At 42.3% G+C, this 26,574-nt stretch overlaps 1 protein-coding gene across 1 annotated transcript in view; it reads right to left on the bottom strand.

The window, feature by feature from the left end:
* si:dkey-91m11.5 (PH_BCR_vertebrate and RhoGAP_Bcr domain-containing protein) overlaps positions 1–25,910 on the bottom strand; it is a 37,418-nt gene extending 11,508 nt beyond the window's left edge. The window contains exons 1-15 of the mRNA XM_049578196.1: positions 23,588–25,910; positions 10,512–10,693; positions 8,627–8,731; positions 7,155–7,340; positions 6,098–6,205; positions 5,815–5,875; positions 5,657–5,709; positions 5,425–5,565; positions 2,306–2,427; positions 1,784–1,949; positions 1,387–1,506; positions 1,116–1,191; positions 910–1,014; positions 734–808; positions 125–222 (exon numbers count right to left, since the gene is read on the bottom strand). Coding sequence (XP_049434153.1) covers positions 125–222; positions 734–808; positions 910–1,014; positions 1,116–1,191; positions 1,387–1,506; positions 1,784–1,949; positions 2,306–2,427; positions 5,425–5,565; positions 5,657–5,709; positions 5,815–5,875; positions 6,098–6,205; positions 7,155–7,340; positions 8,627–8,731; positions 10,512–10,693; positions 23,588–24,941 — 2,952 coding nt within the window. The 5' untranslated portion in view covers positions 24,942–25,910. The remainder of the gene's footprint in view (positions 1–124; positions 223–733; positions 809–909; positions 1,015–1,115; positions 1,192–1,386; positions 1,507–1,783; positions 1,950–2,305; positions 2,428–5,424; positions 5,566–5,656; positions 5,710–5,814; positions 5,876–6,097; positions 6,206–7,154; positions 7,341–8,626; positions 8,732–10,511; positions 10,694–23,587) is intronic.
* Positions 25,911–26,574: the final 664 nt, after the last annotated feature.

Genomic DNA, 26,574 nt, shown 5'->3' with positions numbered 1-26,574 from the left:
AATTTAATACAGTTATATCTAGGATAAACATAGTTCTTTACTGCCTGTCTTAAGGACACACAGCAGTGGATACTGATGGTGGAGCTCACTCATTCACTTTCTCCTCTCTGACTTGCTTTCTCACCTCGTTCCAGTTGGGCTCTGTAGAGTCTCTGTACACACGTGTTTTGGCTTTGTTGACAAAGTAGCCAAAGGAATCCACCTCCAGGGAGCAGTAAAGGTCTATTAGGCACAAGCAGAGGTAGTTTTAATGGTTACATCAAAATGAAACTACAGATTCACATCAGGCTGAGACATGTCTGTACGATATACTGTATGAGGCCTGCAAGAATTCACTCTCTGGTGTCGCTCTACAGTTCTACTGTTACTGTCTCAGTACATGAAGAAACAGCAAACGGGTGGACTCCACACTGGTTGAAACATGCAACTGACTACTTACTGCCTGACTACCCTTTGTGACAGAGAGCACACAGTTGAGTTTGAGCAGGCAGTGATTTGAGAAACCAAAGACATATTTGAGGCAGCTTGTACACAGTGTTCTCCGCTAATCCCACTTGTTCTATTGCAGCTGCCCTCCCAGCTGACAGCCGCAGAGAGAGAGTGAGAAGGGGGGGGGAGGCGGGTACAGCAGATGAGTCAGGAGCAACGCAGAGGATGATGTGACACCGCGTGCAACCTCTAGAATTATCAGTAAGATGATTCCTAATCAAAAACAAGAGAATAAGCCACTTACTTAAGCTCTGTTTCAGCCCTGATGCAGAGTGGACGATGACATTTAGGAAGCCGTACAAACCAGGAGATTCATCATCTGTGGAGGGCAGCATTCAGATTACGCAGATTAAGATAAAGCTGTAGGTATACTGACATGCACTTTAAATCCTAAAAAGTCCAATACTTTTTGAACCGTACCTTCCTTATTCATGGTCATTGGAATTGTGTGAACAGTCTGGAGTTTCACACATGAGTTAGTGAGCATCTGCAGCTCCAGAGAGGTCAGAGAGAAGCTTTTAAAGCCTGCAGGACAGAGTCAAGGTAAATGCATGTCTCATAAAAATGAAATTACAACTGTTATGGTTTATACTGACTCAGTTATGGAAAGTGCAAGGAAAACTCACACTTCTTTTGCTGCTCACGAATGATCTCTCTCCATTCAGCACGTTCATAGTCAGAGGAAATGAGAAACGTAAAACCCTAGAAGAAATGAAGGGACAATATACTAGTTTTTATTGCACTCTCATGCTGTAATGTCCTGCTTGTGAACAGCAGAGGGCAGCAGAAACCAAATTAAGAAGTTGTTTATTTACAGTGCAAAATATTCCCAATGATATTTTGCATTAATGTTTATATCGCCCTTGTTTTGGAACTTCCTAAGAAGCCCTGACTCACCTTGCCATTTCTGTTGGCCACTCTGAACGCCATATTGGGTGACATTAGAAGCAGCAGAGACTCTTGTTCTGATAACTTCTTCCTCAGTCGCTCGATCACTTTGGGTCCTTTGGTGGTTCTCTACAGATTAACAGTGCCAGGGTTAACGTGATGCAGTGCAAGCTGTCTAGACAGTAGTTAATTTCAAATGTGCTAATCTTTAAGTTCCTCATTTTATTTAGCTTTTCCTTAAGTCTTTCATACAAATGTGTTATTGTTGTGGTGTTTCTGCAGTGCAGTTCATTGAAATCACTATCAAACTATTAAACCATTAGCTATATTCCGTCTTGTTTTCTAGTATTTTGTTTTGGTGAGGTCCAACTTTCTGTAGGTGTGTTTACCATGTATGCATCCTCACCTTCTCTCTTTGGATCTCATTCTTGATCTGGGAGATTTTGATTTTCATGGCGTCAATCTCCTCATCCTGGACCAGAGGGATGGGGGTGGACTCACAGTCCTCAATGGTTTGGAAGGTCAGGTCAGCCAGTGGGATGTACCACTTACAGTCATACTGTTGCCCTTTTCTGTTGGAGGACAAGTTGAGTGTATGATGACACCATTTTTCTTCACTCAGTAGTTGTCATGTTGTCCTGATCTTTCAGCAGATTTTTTTTTAGCAGTGTGAAACAAACAGTACGACTAGCCACAAGCTTGCAAAAAATTTAGGAAACTGATGGAGAAATTATAACCTTTATCTCCCACTGCAACCACTGGCTGGTCACAATGAAACTGTTCTCTTTTCAGCACAGCAGGATTTAACAAGTTTAATGTCTGTCTGGGCGGAGTGACTCTCACTCCCCGACAGGGAACTGAACTAGCTGTTCTTCCAGGTGACGAGCTTGCATCTCTAACCTTGGGCTGGACACCGACCCGGACTCACCCCGCAGCCTGTTTCTTTAGCTTGGTGCAGAGCAGCAGATCAGTGAAGAGGAAGACGTGACGGAGTTTCCTGGAACCTTCGACCAGCTCCACCATAAAGCGGTCCCTCAGCAGCTGACGGTTCTGCCAACAGGAAATGAGAAATCACGTCATTACGCTCAAAGTATATAACTGTTGTTTATTTCAAATACACCCCCAATAATGCTTTTTGGGAGTTTTAACTGCTGAAACTGTGAGTGAGAATCTAAGTGCTTTCAGCCACTATTTTACTGCACCAAAAGCAAATACCTGCAATTCTAAGAACTGCTGAAAGCACATCATCTGATTTAAGTTTTACATTGATGCTGAGTTTTTATTTTTTTAATTTGGGGTTCACAAACAATGATTTTGTGCTGATGTTTGCACATGCTTGTAATTACTGTACAGCCTGCTGTTTTGCAACTGCTGTCTGATGAATGCTACCAAACCTCATAGTGAAAGTAAACAAAATAACCAAAACAATAAATCACTTGTGATGTGACCAAAACAAGGCAGTGCGTGTATGCAGTGTGTTTCCTCAATTACCAGCAGGGAAACGACTGAAGTTATGATGCATGTGAGCATCCTTACATTAGCATTTAGCTCAATAAACTTTACAGAGCTGCAAGCATGAGTGTAGACTCTTATTCTTGTTCAGTTTTGTTATCAACCATTTAGCAATACTTTGCTCCTTTTTTTTACATAATGGACATTTGTGACCCATAATCCTTGTTGATCCATTCAGCCTGAGGCTAAAGGCGGATGACATGAGTTCTTCCTGCAGCAGCATGCATCTAAATTATCTCTCTGCCTTTTGACCTCTGGGCTGAGGCTGTTCACAGTGACACTGCCCATGTGAGATTTTGCCATCCCACATCAACCACAGTTTGACAAAAACAAGGAAATCACTACAGCAGTTTTCCTATTTCTACTCCAGTTCAATGCTGGCTGCCTACAGGCCCTCAAACACGCTCAGTACTGTCCTGGTTTCAAAAAGAGGTGGCAGGGTGACATCCGCTTATTGTTTTGTGACACAAACACAACCACAAACAGTCAATAATCCAATGGAAAAACAAGAGTTGTAACTGTACAGTGCTCACACCCTCCTGGCACTGGAATCTGCTTCTGTTTTTATTATGCGCCATAATGAGATGTTGAGAAGCGAGGCAGGCATAAGATGTGCAGCTAAACAAACTCGTGGGTTTAAATGGTCATGGTAATTACAGGCGGCCACGGTGCAAAAACATCAACAATATACGTACAACAACAACCCATATTTCACACTGATTGTCATGTACTGGCTTGTTATCTGTCAATCTCCTTGTGGGATTTCAGACTTCCTAGTCTATACACAGAAGAATGTTCCCAAGAACTTCTTTTTAATAACCCACCCTGGTGGGATGGGCCAGTTCCCAGAAAAAACAGAGGAAGTTCTCAGTCAGGTCGTCTGAATCGGAGGCCTGAGATGCGTGGTGTGTGTGGGGGACAGAGGGGTCAGGAAGCACGGGTAAGTCGGTACACACCCAGCAGAGAAGGCTGGTTGGACAGTGAAGTTGATAAGGAGTGGTGGAGGTCATTTCTGGGAAGCAGAGTTGACAACGCGGCAGGGAAGGATGGGAGTGAACGCGGAGGTAATCAACAGGTTTTCCTGGTTTACGACACAGAGACCTCTTACCTCCAGTGTTGGCATAGCTTTGTCACAAGCTTCCTCTACGCTCCACTTCCCTCACAACTAAAGCAGACAGGCTGATATGAGTCAGCAACAATCTGACTCACACTTCGGTTTTATTGCAGCTTCCAGACACCTTGTGCTCAGAGCTTTTTACTGTCAGCAGACAAGATATGACAGAACACCGGGGGCGGATCTGAGCCTGAATTTCATAATGCTGCTGCTTCAGTGAGAAAATCAAATGAGTGAAAGTCTTATAAAATACTGTACAGCATGATTATTTTTGGGACAAATATAAACCTCAAGTCCATATAATCAAGTGTTCTGTCAATCAAGAACTTACGTAACATACTGTCCCATAACATATAGCCCAATACCCATAATAAGTCTTAGCCACACTAGCTGCATGGCTTAATGGATGGTAATAACAGTTTGTTAGTCGGCCCAACCCTTTGGTCAAGACTGAAATATCTCAGCATCTACTTGATGGATTGCCACATATTTCACAGACATTCATCTCATGATGTTTTTTGTAGGCCAACCTGGAAGTTAACACCTCCCTGTTCCCTCAACAAACAGCCATGGGATTTTTCCATTGGATTTTGGATAAATGCAGAAAATAAGCTCTGTGGCAAACAAAAAATCATGAGACTTGAAGTGCACATACATACAGCTAACATTAGGCTATAAACGATTACACCATGGTTGCATGACTTCAGCATCGCCACCACAACAAGGTTGTAAAACTACATTCGGCGTGATGATGCTCTGTTTTCTCATTTAGCCACCTGTTAGCAGCTACCTTTTGGAAGACACGTAAAAGCGTCAAAATTCACAATGTAAGTATTTACTGTCATAGTACAAAATGTGACAACCTCTTAAGTTTTTGTTAAACAAAAACCTTATTTCAAGCATCTCACCAAAAACCCATTAAATAACTCACTGACACCAAGACAAGGGAGCAGGCAGTGGTAAAATTCGAACTCATTCTCGGGTTTAGGAGTCATTCCTTGCCTACGCTGTTCTGGACAAATACAATACTGTGATGCCCAGGGAGTCAATATTATGGTGCCAAGCCTCATCACTGTGCCACCACACCATTCAAACCACTGACTTTATATTTGGCAAAAGGGACTAGTGCTACACAAAGGGAACAAGCTGTACTTAATCTGTCCTTCTCCTCTACTCAAGCCCTTGGTGAATATTATGTACACAAACCTGGGCTACATTCCACTTAAAGGAAATGATGTAATTTATTTTGCTGGATAGCAAATCCAGTTTCATTAAGTTTCTGTCTCACTTATAAGAAGTCGTCAACTAATAATGCTGCTGGCAGTATGGAGGGGAAGTTGACCATTGTTAATTTATCTACCAAAGTAACAGAGTCATGTACAACCCTGAAATGATGAAGTGACTCAGCTTTCCACACTGACCTCTCCCTTCTTAACTGTCATGGATTGTCTACGCGGGGTGATCTCTTCATTTATACTGGACAGGAAGTTCTGAGAGATGCGCAGGGCGTCCTGTAACAGTGGATGGTCTGGGTGGTTTGAGGGTGTGTGCTTCAGGAGGTCCTAGAATAGAAAAAAAACCCGACATCAATCCCCCAATCTCTTGATGCAGACAAGATGTTGCTCCAGATTTGAGTTAGACAGATCGACTTACATGGAGAACGAGTGTGCTGCGCGTCACTCTGTCCACAGGTTTGTAGAGAAGAGCTGTGGAGGAGGAGAAGTCAGCTCAACAGGCCCAGTCACAGCTTGACTACTTATAGCAATATTGATTAATGTGGAGGCTGGCCATTCATTTCACTCAGTACTCACTTTCCAATGAATTTTTAGCCGAGTGGTCTTTGCAGTCCTTTGTGCTTTTGACCTTGAGATTCTGCCAGGGAGATGACACCAGAGGGAATGGTGAGAAGAAATACCCTCATTAAATCACTGCCCCACAGCACAATTAAAAGAATCATCTCTGCTACAAAGGGCTGTGTTACTTTTACGCTGTGAGGACTGCTGAAAACTGCCCTGTCATCACTTGTCACTGGCAGCTGTGCAACATCAAATACTTGCCTGCCGCAGTCCCGCTGTGTGTAGCGTGATTACATACCTCAGATATCTCTGCAAACTGGGCATTTGCCTGGCAGCATTTGTCTGCCGTCTCCACAGCAACCTTATAGTTATCCACAAAGGCCCGGTACACTCCAAGCTGGCTTGCCTACAGGGCAAAAGTGAAGCACAGATTAGATTGATGCTTTAACAAAGAGAATAGATTCACTAGTCTGAGATTGCTGCTGGGTTCTTTGCAGAGTCACTGTATACTGAGTTGGCATAACAGTACTACAGGAGGAATACATGCAACTGAATGTGATTCGATGTTTGCTCACGTGTCTATATATAAATCCATGTATCTATGAGTGCTTTTCATCTTTTTCATCCAGCAGCAAACACTGAGGTAGCTCTTATTCAGCGACCTCCTATAGAGGGTTTTGTTCTCCTTTACTGCTTGTAATGTGGTGAAGTGAGGCTTTTATCTGGCCGGGGGATGACTCCAGGCAGTCTACTCACATGTGCACTGCAAGATCCTCTGAGCATTACTAAAAGCCAAAGACTCCCACCTTTTCCCCCTGAAAGGCTCCCCTCTTTTAACTATCATTAATGATCAAGGCACGACATTTAAGGACTGCTATAATTAGTTTCTGAAAGTTACTGGCTAGATGGATGGTGGTCTGTTTGATCAAAAGCCAACATACAATTTGATGTTGTGAGGTTTCATGTTATTTGATCCTTGGTCTATCCAAAAGAGGGTTTAAATCAGCAGAGGGGATTGCCATACTTTACTTTGAGCGACGGTTACTACGCATTCATACTCCAGTTAAACAACTCTTCAAAGTGTTTAAAAACAAACAATCATCGCAACATTTCACTCATATCAGCCCACTGGATACTTTGTATTCCACTGCTCCATTTCATGTTTCCTCCAATGGCATACATTTTCTTTTTGCTGTGTTCAAGTCAGGTCAAAATATGTGGAAAAACAGGTTTCTGAAACATTGTCGTGACTTGTTTTCCTCTCAAATTATATCTTGTAATAATTCAACCATAAAAGAAATCTGAGCTGAGGACTGACTTTAAGACTGAAGCTAACAAATATATCATCACCATACCAATTTCTGAAAGAGGTCGCCCACACACTGCTGATGGCCCCAGTCCTGGACTCGGGGCAGCAGAGCATCATAGAAGTCTTTGTGGATCTCATGAAGCTCTGGGACTTTGAAGAAGATGGTCTCAATCTGCTGGATGGTCAGCATCGGTTGGGAAGTTGTGGCCGCGGCCCTCAGAGGCTTCATGGGCTGGAAAAAAAATCACATAATCGCACAATGATATTGTCTTCTTTGTATTGTCTTTGGATTTTTCCACAAACACAACAAGGGTCAAAAAACACATATTTAGAGTATTGGAGATTTGCTAACAAGCTCAGTTGCATCAACCCATTAAGCATATTACTTTGTTTTTAAAAAAGAGCAATATTTGTGTGTGCATGTGAAAAGCAGGCCTAAAAGTCAGCCTTAACTCTCACTGAGCAGCAGCCACTGTAAGCACAAGTGCCAATTACAGGATAATATTAAATCCTAAAATGTAGTGAAACACAATGTAGCACCAACAGAGAGTCTTGGCAACGTTTGCTAACATTAATGTTAGCAAACACAAGACATTAAGTTGAGTAAGGGTGTGTTTTGTTATCATTTATGAATTAATCTTTTCATTTATAAGAGGAAGAATGTTATTAGTTCTTCTTCCAAAAATTAATTGAATAGTTTTACAAACTAACTCAGTAATGTCAGTCACACTGCAAATCTTGCCAACTTTGCTTACTATAGCTAACGTTAGCTAACATAAGCTACATCTTACCATAATGACTGACGCTTTAGCCGCAAAACACCTTTGTGTATTGAAAGGAGCAAAGCCATGTTTTATCACTTATGAATTCAACCTATTGTAAGAGGAGGAATGTCTTACTTCTTCTTTCTTAAGTTAGTTTCACAAACAAACTCAGTAATATGGGTTACACTGCAATATCTATCAGAGGTTTGCTAATTTAGCTAACATTAGCTAACATAAGCTACATCTCACCACACCAACACTGTAGCCACAAACCCATGTGTGTACTAAATTGAGCAAAGGTGTGTTTTAAAATTTATAAATTCAACTTTTAATTTGTAAGAGGAGAAACATGTTATTTTGTCTTGCAACAGTTGGATAGTTTACAAACTGACTTTGTTACACCAATTACATGTGAATAAAGTTGAAAGTTTGCTAATTAAATAAGCACATGTTAGAAACCATAAAAGACTGTATACAAGACAAAGAAAGATCGTGCAAACGCGTAATGTATTGCTTATGAATTCAACGTTTCATTTGTAAGAGAGAGAATGTGTTATTTATTCTTTCAAATAGTTACAGTCATGCTTTAAAAAGGAATACATACAACACACAAGCATTTAAAGTACAATATAATTAAAGATTGTAGCTGTGTCAACATTTTTGTTGTAGTGAACTAATGTCAGTCTTTCGTCTGATAGTTGCAACAAACTCAATGAATTATTTTGTGTGCATGTGTGTTAAAAGTTATACATACTATCAGTAGGGCCTCCAGGTGGCTGAGATAAGTCTCCTCACTGGCCAGGATTCCTGAAAGAACCCATTTTCTCATCTCCAGCCCCTTCTCCTGATCCAACTCCACCTGATACAAATATGATGAGAGAGAAAACAACCATCAAACATGAAGAGAAGACATTCACCAACACAAAAGGCTCACGATGAAAACATGATACATAAACTGTAGATGGGTTTGATCTTCAATAAACCACCCCTGCACCTCTGCAAATCCCTGGCTGCTGATATTGTTGTTGTGGGATTAGGAGCAGACCAGATTTGATTAAACTCTGTAGGAGTTTTACATTCCAAGAGGCCTGCACCAAGGACTCCTAGCATCTTAAGGAAGATGAATGTGTTTCTGGTCCAGGAGTTGTTATTCCAAACAGGTCAAAGCCATAAGTCATCCTGGTGTGGACACTGGAGTATTGAGAGGGGGTGTATCAAGCTCTGCCATTATATTAGCAAAAATGTTTTTGAAAAAGCTGTATCCTGATGGAGCCCCCCACACAATGATTTAGGCTTTGAAAATCACGTGTAGACATCAGAGGATAAGAATACCACAGACAGAACAGAAACAGAGCAGAGGGGGGGGAGAGCTGGGTTTCTTTTTAAACATCTGTTCGCCCATAGTAGCCTATGTTTGCTGACCATGTGTGGTGTTTGTCAGCAATGTCCTGCTTCAAACTGAATAGCACTTTGATCTGGGGTATTTATGATCAACTATATATTTCATTGTTAGCTTCTGGATGTTTCAGTAGATTGAATGCCTGGCTGAAGGGCACTGTAGTTTTCTAATGGGCACTTAACTGATTTTACACATGAAGTTCAGTTTACCCTGCATACAGAGCACTAATCAGCCTATGAGAAAAAGTTGTATAATGTCTTTTATAGCTCTGGAGGAACTGGTCAAATTCTGAGAAAATAGCTCTGATAATGTCATCTTGGTTATCTCAGACTGGGGTTGGAGGCTACAAATTTATTCGTCCGTATTACAAACTGCGTCCGTGGTGTTTGAATGTCGAGGTCATTTATCAAGCAGGGAGGGTCTAACAACAGATGCTATCAATATGCATTGTTGGAAACGTAGAAACATTTGATGGCTCCTATTGGCTCAAGTGGGGTGTCAATCCAAAGGCCAGGAGTGCGCCTTCATCATGGCAGCTGCCATCCAGTTTGTGTACTGGCAGAACGGGAGATATTGTAGATAATATGTGGAGAAATATGACCATTTGAAACAATGCAAAAGCAATCCATGGATATCTATGGATGTAACAACGTGTCTGGTCTAAATATTTTTGCTGGATTTAGATCATGTGGACTATTGCCAGTGTGAGAAATTAAATGGGAGCAGTGTAAACTGTGATTCTGTCTGGATAATGTGGATCTTTTTATTAACCATATTATCGATGATATTAACACTTTATAGGTAAGTTAGAACTGTTTATTTGTTTGTTTTTTTGTCTGACAGACCAGCTGTGGTGGCTATATCTTGAAATGGTCAGCATTAATGGCACCATGAGGGGCATAGCTTTCGAATGATATGTTGTATAAGTAAACAAATGATCTGCAATTGTTTTGAGGAAGAATGTTGGTGTTGATTTGGTACTTTACCACCAACATTCAGACAGTCGAGGAAGCAATGCCAGCAACTGTAATGGCACCTTTTTATCACAGGATGTGAAGCCAAAGATAAAAGTGTTGGATGGTGTGTGGAGAGAGGACAGTGAAGGACAATGCAGTAGCCAGGGAACAACAGTAGATCAGCCAGAGAAAGATGAAGCAGAGAGCAGCAGCAGCAGCACTGCAAGCCAGGAGACACTGTAACGTGTCAGACAAGTTGCTGGGAGTTGACCCAGTAACATTACCGACAGTGTGGACTCCAGAGAGCCAGAGGACTGGGTGTCTCGGCTGCTCCGGCTCTTGGAGCGGAGTCGCGGCGAGTAGGACGGGGATCCACTGAAAGATAGAGGGTCGTGTCGAGGCTGGTGATCCTCCGAGTGCTCCAGGTCATAGACATATGACGGATGGGTCTCATTGTAGGGAGCCTCTGTGAGAGACAAAGGACAATAGTCACATGGTGTTTCATTAAACTGTTAAGCTGTGCAGTAAACACAGAGAAGCATTATGGAAAATGCAGCAAGCTGAAACATAGTTTTCTGTTGGTACTCTCATATCTGGTCAATGGAAATGAAAGTGGATGGGTCTAACAAAGCTATTTAGGAACTGACTGAAATACACTGAAATTCATATCTGATACCTTCATCATTTCAGATAATATTGTATTTACATGCCATATACTTAAATAAATGTGTGTTAATTATCACTGCCTAATTACACATAATATTCTCGAATTGGAGTACTAGTTGGTGTCCAGTGCACCAGAGGGCTCTTGAAGGTGACTGTGTACATGTACAAGCCACTGAGAATACATCCACACTAATACGTTTCTGTTTTAAAACACATTCTTTGCTACGTTGACACCTAGCAGTCACACTACTTTGGCATTTTGGATCCTCTAAAACAGAGACCTTTGAAAACGATGCTGACCCCATTTTAGTTTGAAAACTCCAGGGTTGCATTTTAGTCAGGACGGGTGAAAACGAAGATTTTTGGAAACAATGACACAGACACCGACCCAATTTGTTTCTCAACTGGGTCTCATCATTCACAGCGTGTAAAGCCAAAACATTATAGCTAAGTCTACATACCTTTTTGTGATTTTCCCACTGTCATGGCTTCCTCTGCAGATGGATAATGGTCTAGGAAATATGATGCCATATTTGTTTTTGCAATGAATCTTTTTCTTTCACCTTGACTGCTTTAGATTCATGTTACTATCAGTATCAGTTCCATCTCTTTGTTGGTCCAAGCAAAGAAATCTCTGGTCTTATTTTTCGCCATCTCTAAAGTATTATCTGTCACTAAGCAACCAACGGCATAGTAGACAATCTGCTTCCTGTTTACATACTGTAGGCACGTGCATGTCCAGTGTACCTGGGTGTGATATGCATTTTCAGGCGCATTAGTATGAAAAGGGATTAGTTCTGAAACTGTGCTAAAACCGAGATTGTTTTTCTTCTAAAAGGTTGTTTAGAGTGGAAGGAATGAGGGGTAACTGGGGGCCCACAGTTCATTTCTGCCCCAGGGGCTTCCAGTGTATTAGTCCGGCTATGACTGAATTTCATTTAATTGTAGATTATTTCTGTTTTTATTTTGTAGGCTCCCTGTATATAAAGCCCAAAAATAAAATAAAATAATTCTCAAACTGAAAAAAAGAACCACTGAGCAGCATGCTGTCTTTTCCTGCCATTTGTCTTTATATCAAATCCTCTTTTTAACCTTCATAAATAAACCTGTGACCTAAACAAATCTACCACACAGCCTGTGCCAGCCAGCGAGGGCTTGTGCCAGGCAAGTGGATAAGCCTGGGAAACTGCAGGGGCAACACACGTGCTCCACTCATGCCAGCCCTATTGTACAGTGTGTCTCTTTCAGGTTCAGAGAGAATCTGAAAAGCATTGCTCTAACGTGGTATAATATTCACTTTGTGTGTCTTCTAATCAAAGAGGTCTCAAAGCTCAGGAAGCAAAACAGTTCTTCCAGAAAATAAGAAGCAGAGAAGACGTTCATTCTGGGACTAGAAACCCACATTTTATACCATGCTGATAGAGAGGATGTGTCAGAAACAAGTGTAACCAGTCGGAAATACATGTTGTGCTTGTCATCCCTGTGATTTCAGACTTTTTAGGACACCCTGAAGATGAAGATCAACAGGCTTTGTATCTTGTAATTACTGTCATCCACCCCTGACTCACCCGCACTTATCATCATTATCCTCATTATCGTCGTCAAGGATGTGGCAGATGCAGCAACTGAATCCCCGACAGCCGCAATAAAAAATAAGCCAGACATGTCTAGCAATGTGCAGTAAGGTATGTTAACAAGAGGCTACAAAACGGGTTCACCTCGGCTTGAAAACAGGAAAGAGAGGATTCCGGAAACTGGGGGAGGATAAAGCCGAGTCACCCTGGAGAGGCCTGGAAAGACAGGCAGGCTGACAGGATGACATCTATAGAGGAGGCTGTGACAAAGGACTCAAACAAACACACTGGGCTCAGCAGAGAGGCAGAGAGCTGTATTGACTGCTTGGGGAAGAGACTAGTGCAAGCCAAACAGCTTCAGAGCACAGGGGAAGTCCATGTGAAAGGCCACTCTGTGTTCCAGTGAGATTATACATCAGCCCCGGCACTGGATGAATAACACATCCTCTCTCGGGCAGCAGGCTCGGACCCACAAAATATCTGCTTCCAGGAAAAAGAAATGGTCACAGCTTGAAAAAAAAAAAAACAGTACAAGACCAGGATAAATTAAAAGGAGGATGTACAGATGTGTTCTTAGGTCTATAATATGGAACCATTTGTGTCTTTCATGGGGATATTTGTAAAGGCAGTGGGCTCCTTGGGCTGCGCTAAGTGTGAGAAAGTGGACATGACAATAGATTCTCAGTGAGCACCGATTGTAGTGATCACAAGGACCGCTACTAAGGAAGTGTCCCGGCAGGTCTGTCCGGAAAATTTAGCAATTCATCTGCTTCAGAGCGGAAACAGGCTTTCTGCACAAGGTCATCTTTTCACAAACAGCTCCCTCTCCTACTCCTGACACACACGTTCAGCTATTGATCACAGCTATCATATTTACACTCCATACTTCACACATTTCCACATTTCAGATACAAAACATTTTTTACTTTGTCCAGTAAATCATTTCAACTCAAAATGCAAGTCTATTCTTGCTTAGGTACTAGTTCTTCTTCTCGATTTTTCTCCACCATGCATGTTTCTGTGTCGCCTGTCTTCATGTCCTTTGTTTGTCCTGATTGTGAAACCTTTTTAACAAGAGCTGAACAAATAAACTAAAGTACAGTCTACTCTTTCAAACCTCCTGCAAAACCCATGTATAGTTGTTACATAGCAGAGCACAACAGTTACAATTTTAAAGGCTAACAAATAACATAATATTTATATTTCAGACTTTAACAGATCTACTTACACGGTACTGATCTGGGAATTTGTGCCGGCAAAAACTATAAATAACACAAATGCTATAAAAAATATATGAAAGCTGAGGTATGAAAAATAAGACCCAAACATATAAAAATGCAGCCAATATATTTTTTTAATCTATCATATACCAGTGATACTCAAGTTATGGCCCATACTGAGTCTTTAAAGCAGTCAAATTTGAAGAAGATTTTTCTTAAACAATTCAGCCTTACAAAAACAAAAAAAATGTGCAATATGCTTGTATAATGTAAACTCTTGTTCATATAATTAAATCCCCTATATCCCAAGAAATATTACAGAGAACATCACTTTAGTGTCCTGGATCGTAGCTGCAGCCTTGTAAACAGATTGAACTTCAATCAAGAAAGTATTTTTAAATAACGGCACTGTACCATAATGTTATGGTACTTATTGACCAGCACATACGTTGATACAGATATATCTGTCATAAACTGGATTTGGCTAATATTATTGGCTCGACTAATGTATCAGGCCTCATTATTTAGTCAGTCCTCTATTGGAGTGGAAATAATGCCTCATAACACAATGTTGATACAAGAGGCTACATATCAGAAGCCATAAAGAGACAATCTTGTTTTCTTGTTTCCACTCTGCAGTAACTGATAAGTGATCATTTTAGAAAATACAAAGTATTACACAGAAGCAATCCTTTCAGTTCTACAGTATGTCCTCCCTGTCCCATACCCAACTAGCTGCAGCTTAAAATGGTTTCAACTGTGCAATAGAGCTGTAATAAATACATTCTAATGACATTACATAAGACTGTTGAGCCCAACAGCTGTGGTTGTGAGCTGCCGTGGATCAGAGAGAAGCTGATTTTGTTTGGACTGTCTCCGAACTTGGTAATTCTATGTTTTTCAAGAATTTAATTTGACTGTATTCGCACAATCCATGGTTTTATAGATGTCAGATTACTGCAAATCATCTGAAAAAAGCATGATTATGGCTGGAATCGCCTTTTAATACACAATAAACAGTGTCTTTGCTTTACCACACTGAACACACCGACTAAAAATAGAACTCAAGGGATATATAAGGACTCAGCCAAACAACTGGCTCCTAACTTTCCAGTCCCATTCTGGACAATCATCAATCATCCTGAAACACTTTTCCTTCCTCCAGCATGCAACTATAAGCCATGTTCACAAGGCCCAAACAGCAGTTCATACTGGGGACATGTTGGATGTCCTATTGATGACAAAGCAAAGACACATTCAAAGCCCTAATCCTAATCCATAGAGATGAACTACGATAAACAGGCAGAGAGGGAGTGACAGATGTGCAGCTGAGACAGTATCACAACATCAGAGATTCACCATCACAAAAATAATCATGAGGTCTTATTTCACTACACGAGACCGACACACAGTATCAAAAGGAGAGTGAACTCTCCCGTGGGACGCTTTTATGAATATTTCTGTTTTTGTGTTTGGACTGTAAAGTTGTTTTTGGTGTCCAAATGGCTGCCATCATCACGTGGCAGGAACACAAAAGCACTGCCTTTTCACTTCACAGCAGGACATTTGAATATGGGAACAATGAGTTTGCTATTGGATCTGAAATAAACCACTTCTACCAGTGGGAAGTTTCAATCAGAGAAACAGGCTTTGGATCTAACTCGTTCAATCAAAACCTCCATTTAACTTTTCTGTTAAATAAAATAAAACATCAATTCTGTTTGACTGATGGGAATAAATTCAGACAGCAATTCCCAAAAATAAAAATAAAAAAACAAAGAGGTCTATTGACTCGTCAAAGAAAGAGCTGGAACTAGAACAGTAGCACCAATAATTTCCCATTTCAAAAATAGGAAGAGACACAGTGCTGCCCAGCCTGGCACATTGACTGATCACTGATCAGTGTGTTGAAATAGCTCAATGGGGACAAACTCCTGTGTGTAATGCTCTCACAAAGGGAGAGAATCAGAGCCCACTTATTGTTCCCCACTGTGAACATATTGACATCCACACAAAGATCAGTCAGCTGATGGACAGAATTTAGATTGCAAGCTCCCAGAAATAAACACCAAATAGCAAATGTGTTGATCGATCCAGCACAGAAACTGCTGGAACTGAGATTTAAACATCTATAATTCCCGACAGAGGAACAAAAAGGTACAATAAAGAACAGCCTTTCTGTCGCCTCTCTAATGGTCTTATAGATCTGGAGAGAAAGGTTGCACATTTGGAAAAAAGCAGCAGAAGATGCCAATGTGAGATGTTGTTAAAAGCTTAGCACCACTCTGTGGCTCCAGCAAATGGATTCTCCTGCGGACTGTGTGGTCACTGGGGAAACGGCAGTGGCAGGGAGAGCAAATAGAGGGAAACTGGTTAAAGGGTGACAGCTTTTCAGACACTGGACATAGTGACCCCAGCCAGTGGCCCTTGTAGTTTTCCTCACTTCATGAAAAGTGGAAAACCTTGATAGATTTATCTGTAATGCACTTCATAATGAATCTTTGATGACATTTATTTCTCCACTCCAGACTACAAAGAGTCAACCTGAAACCCACCACTGCTGAGGGGAGGCTCTCTGTCCGTCACTGATCTGCAAGGAGGCACTCAAATCCTTTCATCAGCACATCCTTTTTAAATTTATGTTATGGAGCTGCTGTGTTAATGGGGTATTCCAGGAAATTTTAAACTTCCATGAAGCTGAATGGCTTGTAAGGGGCAGATTAAAACTAGACAAATAAATAAAAATCAATGTGGCAGAGGCTAGGATATCTTGTGCCAAGCTCCATATTGCTTTTTGAAGCAGGCTTTCTGTTAAGAGATGAATCTATAGCTATGTTAGCAGCTGTACTTAGGCACAGCAGTGCTTTGAGCTAAATGATGCTAATATCAGGATGTGGACATGCTCACAATGGCAGTGCCAACATGCTGATGTTTGGGAGATATGTTAACATGTTATAATAATTAGTTTAGCACGCTAGGATGCTAACATATGCTTATTAGCACTAAACACAAAGCACAGCTGAGGCTGATGGGAATGTCATTAGATTTGGTCACAAACCAAAGGCTGAGAGACTAATTAACTTTTTGACCTGATGATGGTGCTAGATGAAAAGTTACTATGACTTATCCTGAGAGAGGACATGAGTGTGTGCACCAAATTCCATGGCAGTCAATCGAATAGTCGTTGAGACATTTCACTCAGTATCGAAAACATGAACCTCAAGGTGGGATAAGAAGAAAAGGATGTTATAAACATGTTTATTTTTGTTGTAAAGTTGGACATTTCAACAAGAGTGCCTGAAGGAATTGACTCGCTCTTGGAGCCAGCCTCAAGTGGCCATTAGGGGAAGTGCAGTTTCTGGTACTTCCACGTTGGCTTCAATTTTAGCCCCAAAGGTTGCCGCTTGGGCAATTCATGCAGGTTGTTGTTGAGAAATTTCAGTCTGAACCAAAGTGATGGACAACCCAACCCAAATCCTAGATTAATCACATGATGGCACTTGACTAATTTTCTCAGACTTGACAAAACTCCTACTCCAGAGGTGCAGAACACATTAAACAAGTGTATTCACAGGCTGTGTAGTACTTCCTCTGATGGTTTATTGACTTTGATGTGTAAAATTGGCGTAGCTTCAGTTTAACCTCATTCTGTAACTGGGGCATCTGTTATGGCAAATGCAGACATCGGGTGTGTGTTCTGGCAAACTATGAAAATGTAAACCAACACATCATCATCACATTTCAGCCCCATCTGAAGTGTCTGCTGCATTGAGAGACCTTCAAACCACAGGGCTGGTGGAGGCAGCAAGGCCCACCAGCACTCGCCTCTGATCTGTTGTGGGGCAGCCTAAAATTAGTGCCAGTCATTGAGCAGTGTAGGTCAGAGCTGGGCCGCCCAGCCCAGCACACCTACTAATCAGCGTGTGTTGAAATAGCTCAGGGTGGTCAGACTACTGCTTATAATGTGCTGCATAACAGAGAGAATCAAAGCCCAATAATTGTTCCAGTCTGTGAAAATAAACAGAAAATTAAACACATGCATGCATTAGCTATACACAGAAGGGAGTAACAGCATATTTAATATGGTAAAGTAGCTATTTAGTTCTATTTAGTTATTTTATTAAGGGAATTGTTCTGATTTCAGTTGTTTTAAAAAGCCCATAATTCATACTGGAGCCTGTCCAGTCTTTAGGCTCATCTAGCTTTAAGTTTGTTTTTCACATTTGTTTTTTTAGTGAACACAACTGCTGAGATTGCTTATCATTGGCAAATGATGAACACGAACATTTAAAAATTTAATCAGCCACAAAAATCACAGTGACCTCCAGGTATGATCAAATATTCATTTGCATGTCTGAAAAGAATTAAATATTAGTGAACAGACCTCACCTGATGTGCTTTAATGTGATTGGCTCAGTCATATTCTGCCTAGCAACACAGGTTTTACAGCACATGTTTGCATCTAACAAGTTGGTTTAAGGTACCATCAGAGACTATGAAATAATGGACGAGTTAGGCCTTTTTGTATAGACACCATTCAAAAACTTTTTCAGTCCAGTTAATGGCAGGTGGTTCTGTTTATTGTGTTACTTAGTAGGGCTATACCCCCGGTGTGCTACAATGACTCACTATCTCTTCTCAAGGTACAAGTGGTATTACAAGACAGGAAATACTGGGGCTAACTGGTTAGCATGCTCATTTCAGTAGATATCACTGCAACGCTATACACAGGCATCCTTGACGTAACATCAAAACTGTAACTTCTTTACAATCTTTTAATAATGTTAGTTTGGATTTTGATCGTTTTAAAATTCTGGCCAAGTCTTACACATTGTGCCTTTAAAGCTAACGGTGTGTAAGCTCAGTATTGCATGAATCAAGTCATCAGGGATTTAGAAATTATTTGATCAGTTTTGCTAAATTACAAAACTTGAAAGCAGAAATTTAAAACACTTGTCTTCTGTGGCTCTGGAAGAGGAAATAGCCCCTGATGAAGTCATCAGGGTTATCTGGGCATGGACACCATGTATTTATACCAGAAAGTGTCTGTTACAAAGGGGAGTTCAAGTTCACATTTTTGTTGTTGTTGTCAGGTTGTTTAATGTCCACTGTGACTCAGGAGGTCTGGCAATGCTGAAACAAAACTCCTGATGATGTCATAATAATGTCATTAGGGTTAGGGTTGGACAACTATTTTATAACAGAAAGTTTGTTTTACAAATTGGGGCTGTGGAGTTTGAAAAACTCTGGAGTATATCAGGCAGAGAAGGTTTTATTAAGGGCCACTAACAAGCTGCATTATGGGAAATGTGGAAACCAGGGTTGTTTTTTTTTTGACCCATACTAGGGACTAAAAGTCAGGATATCTCAGCCTCTGCTGCTTCAATTCTGGCAATGCCTTTTTTAATCTGCCTCACTTAAGTTCCCTAACTTTATGGAAGTGCAATAATAATTCACTGGACTGCCCCTTTAAATGGTTGAATTCAGGCACATAGGAATTCAGTGTCTAAATTCACTTGTTGAGGCGTTCACCTTCCTCATCCACTCACACTACATCGGCCCACAGTGAGAGAACATTTAGTCTAAAACAAACTCTGACCAGTGACACAACAAGCTGCACGGGTCAGGCTGTGGTGAGAGAGGTGAACTCATACAACGCTTAACATTTCATTAGCCGTTTCCCCCCACACCCCACAAGCAGCTGAGACATTCCATAAACACTTGGCCTGCCAGCCAGCAGGACAGAGGGCCCTTTGAGTGGGACCAGGGAGGGGAGCTGAGACTGCAGGACCAGAGAGCTGAGGCTGAGCACGAGGGAGGATCACTGAGCCGGGGGAGGCCCGCAGGCTCATAAACATGCCAAAGATTTTTTTTCCCCCATTAAGGTTTATCTATGGAAACGTGTATGTGAGTATGTGAGTAGAGGAGCTAACATGACCATCGAGTGCGAACAGTCTTGAATAGTTTCTAAACAAATGTTTTTGTTCTGTTTTCTGATAGTAGGAACAAAAAGGCTATTCATGGCTTTTACTGCGAGAGCAGCTGGCGATGCCTGGCCTGGTTTACTGATGGCCTGCCAGCTTTTGACCACTTTACCCAGTACACTGCACAGAAGAACAGGTGTCTTACTGACACACACATATACACGAACACACACACAGAGGCAAACTTGGCTGCCTTCGAGAGCTGCCAGCACTTCCTCTTGTAGGCCTACATTTACTCTAGGAAGGGGAGAGGCTGAATACTTTAGCTTCCTTGACCACCAAACCTCAGATGTTGACATCCAGGTACAATGATAGGCCTGTCTGGGCTTCCTTGAGGAACCTCAAATATTCATGAGTCTGCAATTAACCGGGAGGGTAGACCAGCACCGGTGTGACTCCTGCTGAGGCAGCAAGTAGTGCCAATCTCTGGACTGCAGCCAAGACATTCAGACAGCCTTCATCACCTCTTCAGACAGACCATTTCTATTAATGTCACTGCAGCCATCCCAGACAGACCTGTCTACCTACACAAACTGTGCCATATACTCACCAAGCAGGCTCAGTTAAACGCATCCTGAAAGACAATCTCCTAATTTTTGCAAAGGGATTATGATAGAACTAATGGTGACATTTATTATTTCCCTTCTGGCCGACCTCTTCGTCATTGTCCTCTTACTGTAATACATTACCATGAAACAGTCTACACGCTCAGCCCCTTCCAGAAAGCTGTGGCCACAGGCATGTCAGTGTCATGATGATAATTAATTATGGCAAAATAGACCCATCAGAGAGATGGCCTCCTTAAAAGGCCCACAGCTAATCAGCAGCTCTATTCACAGCTGGGCTTGACAATTGGCCTACATAACCAGAAACCAGGAGACAACACTTATTCTTCTATTCATAGAAAAAAGCTCCCCTGAGATGTGTCAATTTTAGACTGGCCATTTCACTAAGATTTCACGCGGCGATGCAGCTGAGTAGCAGCGGGACAAGTATGAACTTGTTTATGTCAGTTAGTAGGTGTTCCTAATGTTAAATCAGTCATTTTTCCCAGGCGGAGACATGCCACCATGCCAGACACTAAAACACTCACACAACGGCAGCAGGGATCACGTCAACTCTCTGTCTGCTGCAGCGTTCATATGTTCCATGACAGGGTGCAGAACATAAACATACACAACAAATCTTACAGTCCAGAATGCTTAATTTAGGTGTAACCATCAACTGTATTGTACAGTTTATGGAGCTTGTCTACACAAACCTTTGCTAACTGGAGCACAAAGCGTCTTTACAACGCTGAGATCAGGTTAGCTTTACTGGGCTCATTTAATAGATTTGAGTGAATGCCACAATGCTTTATGATAAATACAACAAAAAACTTTCCAACTGCTCCCTTAAAGTCACTAAACCACAACAAAGAGCAGTTTATTGCAAAAACTCGCCTCAAAGCAGCTCCCTGCCCGAGGCCTAATCCAGCAACGTGCACAGTAATGTTATTACAACATCAGAATATAAATCCAGACTTCTGGTAATCCACAAAGCAAGGTCCACATGAGGCAGCTGTGCCATTATGTCAGCAACAAGTCTCCTCTGGACAAAAGCCGTACCTCAGGCTCTGCAGCGTGGTGCTTTTAAACAGAGGGTGTCAAACAGGACAGGGTCCATTAAAAGGGGAACTCCAACAGATTTTACTCTTAAAAGGCCAATTTACTGGTCACGGGATGTCCTACTCAGCCTGTGAATACAGCCGTGTGATGACTGTGAAACTTCAATCTTGACCACAGAAATAATAGCTTGATGAAAAAATACATTTATAACTCAGGGTGACTTTTTAGCTTTTCCAGAGCTTTCAACCACATCTCACAGTCTTCATGTCCATGACAACTTAAAGTTGAAAGCTTTGGAAAGAGCTAGTAAGTGGACCTTGAGTTCACTTTTTTGCCAATCTGTATAGACTGCTGCAGCAATGAGTCCTAAAACCTGGAAATTAGTTTTCATTGTAGTACTCCTAGTTCCCTTTTCTCAATGTTAATGGGTTTTTTGAATGGGTTTTTGGTTAGATCAAATGGCAACCTTCAGAGCTGGAAAACGAAGCCTACAGAGAACTTCCAAATACCAAAAGCCCAGGAATCTGTATCAGGACTGAAAAGGTTAGATCGCAGCATCCCTGTCAGAAACCCTGCATTACAAACTTGGGGCATGGAGCTTGAAAGACTCGGGCATTCACAAGACAATAAAGGGAATAGCAAAAACATGATATTGGTTGCATTATGGGAAATGTAGAATAGAATTCGTATGAAAACAGGTTTTCCTTCTAACGCCTTACTCTTTGTCATGAATGTATTAATTCTTTGGAGAAATAGAAACTTTCTGTGCATCTGAGTTATTTGTCTGCAAAATTAATAGAAGGAGCTGAGTGTGAAACATCCTGGCAGTTTGTTAGCAGTATTGCGCGACAAATGGCAGTGAGTGATGACGCAGACCCGTGTCGATGGGATTTCAGTCATCCGAGCAGCATGCTAGCTTACACTTCATGCTGATTATATCACGGACTATCTGCTTGTTCATCACATGCTTTGTGTCAAGGAGCTTTGGACTGGATCACCTTATGTAACAACGCACTATTCTGCTCATCTGCTTAATCTGACCCACAGTGGATAACACTTTTTTTTGGGCGGAAGGGGGTTAGAGGCAGACAATTTTCCAGCTCCAATCCTAATACGCGCTCTGTATCCCAATCCCTCTTTGGCCTCAACCAGAAACAATATCCTTGTGTCCTTGTGTGTCGTTAGCTGTGACAAACGTTCTTGCAGAGGAACATTTGCACCCGCCTCTCCTTCTGTCCTTGGCATTACCAAATTACCCAGACCACTCTCCTTATCCCACTTAACATTGTTATATTGTTAACATGTCAATACTGGGGCTCAATGAGTGATTCTGCTATTGTGTTCACTCATAACAACAGGAAACACTAATGGCAGGCGTTTTGATTGGAAGCCACATGACACACTTTAAGCCCCTCGATCCTCTTTTTTTGAGCGAGTTGTCAGGGCTTTTTTCCCCTACCCGCCTCCCGTAACAAAGAGCCTCCCCAAATTTATCACGCTAGACAAACCTCTTTAAGTTAATTACTCTGCACCAAGGACAACAACATTGATGCGTCGTGACACGAAAACACTCAGGGTGGACAGGGCCGAGCGACTGGGAAGCCTGGGGGCAGCCACTGTCTCAGTCAGAGCATCTCTGTGAGAGTGCTGCAGCACTCAGCGGGCAAAGAGCAGAAGGGGGCGAAAAAGAGAGGGCAGGCCTGCTTACAAAGGGGAAAGAAAACACTCCTGAAAGAACTGCAAAACAACTGGCAATCAGTGTATGTGAAGTCCATCTTGTCAATTCCGACCCATTTAATAGCAGTTGGACTTTTTAAAGGCTCTAATCTGCTGAAATTGCTAATAATGTTTAACTGGAATGTGTTAACACTCCTGATACACTCATAAAATTAAGGCTATGAGGAGATAAAATAAAATTCTTGTTAACAGCTTGAGAAGATGATCTTATCAAACCTGACCTCAATCATAATAGCTCAGTTCCACTCGAGTAAACCCCCTAAAACTGAAGAAAATGTCAAAAAACACATTTTTTAAATGTTTTTAAAAAATAAAGTGCATAATAATCTGGGCTCCGGAGGACATTTTAAGATGGATTGAGTGTAAAAGGTCAAAATATTTGGTGCATTTTACACATCACTGGCTTATTCTGGATCAAGGCCATTCAGGGCAAGCTCAGGCATCTTTCAGACAGACGGCCTTTAATGTGCTTTTCGTATCATCTCTTCCCATTAGATGACTTTTCTGTTTTTAATCCTGAAAATGAGAGGGCTCAGGAATTGTGTGTGTTATACAGTGTCTTGCCGACCTACCCAGATCTCCTTGAACACTGTTGTCATGAGATGTCCTGCTGGACGTGGTGGAGTCCCCATCACTGGGCCAGATCTGACCCGTTTTACGGACCCCGATGATGGAAGCCTCGGACACCATCACCTGCTGCTTCAGGCGTTTCTGAGACAGGGGTGTGGGCGGGCTGCTACTGTCAAAGGACTGTTGGGAGTGCTGGGAGGGTGAGCGGCTTTTCTCCCTGTACATCTGATAGGTGGTGGGACTGGGAGACACGTGGCTGGACTGGCCTGAGGAGAAGTCCTCCTCACTGGATGTCAAGTTTTCGTTGGAGCTGCAGTCTGGTGTGTAGCCTCCTCCTACGTCCTCAAAGCTGCCAGGGGAGTAGGAGCGCCTCGGCCAGGTGAGGTGTGCATCCTCCTCTATGCTGTGGTCCCTAATGTGGATTACCCGAGTGTCCCCGTCAGCCATCATTCCCCCAACATACACACTGGTGTAAGGCTGGCACTCAACTGGCTGCCGCTCAAACTTCCCCCCAGTGGAACGGATCACGCTGTCTTTCAGGATGTGCGGGCTGACCTCTGCGTCATCATATGACCCGTTGTAACTGCAGTTTCCCTCGGTGGACCTGCCTCTCTGAACAGCCTTGCTAATGTCCCCTGTGGCGGCTGACAGGTTCCCAGGGACAGAGTGCAGGGACCTCTTGCGCTCCATCTGCATGGCCTGACTGCCCAAGGTGCTGATCTTGTCTGAGACCTCTCTGTCGTTGACTCTGACCAGCCCTCGCTCGTGATGGTACTCCATGTTCACATAGAAAGGTTTCTCCTGGCCACCCATAACTGACAACCCTCTGCCATCTCCAGCTGTGTGAGAGTTGGCCCTCCTGATGCGCTCAAAGTTGGACCTCAGCGCAGCCACCGAGCCTGTGCCCAGTGGGAAATCAGGAATCTCCGAGTCCTGGCGGACAGGTGACACTCCACCCTTCTGTTTGGCCGGGGAGGCACCATCCACCTCTCCTTCTGGATGTGGTTTACACCTGGCTGTCTTGCCAGGCCCTCTTTGCTGTTGCTCCTCCACTGGTGCCTCATCTGACCTCTGGCTGTCTGGGCCACTGGGCAGATCTCCATCATTCATCTGGGGAGGGCTCTTAAATCCCCATCGCTGCCCATCATAAGACTTCCTCTCTTTTGCAAGCAGAGTCTGCAGGTAGATCATCCGGAAGCGCTCCTTGTTAACTTCCTTCTCCAGGTGCCTGATAGATGCCTTGCATTTGTCCAGCTCTTGCTCTATGTTCCCCAGTGAACTCAGCTCCATGCAAGGGGGATCAGACTCAGGGAACTGGGCTCTCCATGCTGCCACAAACCCCACCGGTTCAACCATTGTTATTACTCTGGCATAAACTATTCAATCAACTAACAACACAAACACATAGATTTCTATAGCATGAACTGGCCTTGACTGTTCACAACTCAAAGCTTCCATAGTGCTACAGTAGGCTACAGATAGTAAAAGTGTTCTCCAGAGTAAGGAAGGATCCACTTCACAGGGAAGAAAACCTGTTTAGTTTACAGTCTTGACTCACAAACACAAGAAAAACATCCAACAAAGGCTGATCCAATCTCTTCAGTGCTTTTGACACAGTCCAAGAAATGTTAGTTAATCCTCATTGTCGTACTTGATCCCTTCTTGTACTCGTCTTTCCTCTAGAGATCCTCTGTCTTCCTCTGTGTTTGGTGGCTGACTGACTCGCAGCTCTCTGGTGTTGTGGCTCTTCGTCAGCGCAGCAGAAAGAGGAGGGGCTACATGGACGTGATTTAAGCGTTCACTCCCAATGGGCGTCATAAGAAACAATGATGATTTGTCAAAATGCTGTTTCTAGTCGAAAACGGAGTTTCAAGGTAAAACTGATTACTACAGGAGGAAATTCGCCAGAACGGATGTTCCCGAAGAAATGTTAACAGACGCTATGATGACAGCTATAAAACATAACGCTATGGTCTAATAACCGAGATAAAGTAGCATTTTAAAGGCAAAAATTGTCCCACGACGTGATGAACACGAGGCTTTTGAGCAGGAAGGTGTTGTGTTAAGGCTGTCACAGCTCAGGTGGATGAAGACACACGCCGTCCCGACTTCCAGAAAACTATCCTTTGTTGTTAGCTCAAACTCAGCCTTGATTTTTTTTTACCCCCAATAAGAAAACGGCAGGCTTAATATTCATCCCCTGTCCAACCTTAGCTCTAGAAATGTCCCTCTCCGACACAACGCAGTTGTTTTGCTCTTAAGACTGTAGTTAATCCTACCAAAGTTCATACTGTTGTAACCTGAGGCCATGCCCTGTGAAAATATCGCCATCTGACGGTTCAAAAGTTCACACTGACAGAGAGGTGCGTTCAAGTACAACGTGATGCTTTTTCTTTTGAGAAAGTTGAACTGTTATAGGACTGTTCGCTACTTGTAAGGGGAGTAGGAGTTGTGCAAAAAGAGGGAGGAATATCAAATATTTTTAAGCACTGGAGAGGGACTTGTTTTTTTTTTTTTTTGTTTAGGGGAGGGCCATACAAATGTATTTACCAGTAAGAAACCATGCATTTGCCAAAAGTACGCCATTTATCCTAGCCTGGAAGTGTAAAAACAGAAACTATCATTAAATTTTTAAACTTCCGATGGTCCATGGACACATCATGTATGAAATTTGAGCTTGAAATAGTGATATGTCATCAGAGTCACTTTATTCCATGTCTCAGTTAAAATTTGGCCAAAATAAAACCATTGCACTAATTAACCAGCATGCACAATTAGAGTGAAAAACCAAGGCTTTCTCTCAACTCTAGGGTTTCATCTTGAACTTCTTTAAAACATCAAAGAGTAAGTTTTTAAAATCAAATCACTATTTTATGGTAGAGGGAGGGTCATGCATTTTTTCTGCCAGTCACTTTGGAAGACCCAAGGAAAAATATCTGTAGCTTTGGTGAGGGTAGAAAAACAACTCAAAGTCACAACCCAGCCATTC

Source organism: Epinephelus fuscoguttatus, linkage group LG6 (genome assembly GCF_011397635.1).
Source record: "Epinephelus fuscoguttatus linkage group LG6, E.fuscoguttatus.final_Chr_v1".
Classification (NCBI taxonomy): Eukaryota; Metazoa; Chordata; class Actinopteri; order Perciformes; family Serranidae; genus Epinephelus; species Epinephelus fuscoguttatus.
This window is presented reverse-complemented; position numbering and strand designations above follow the sequence as displayed.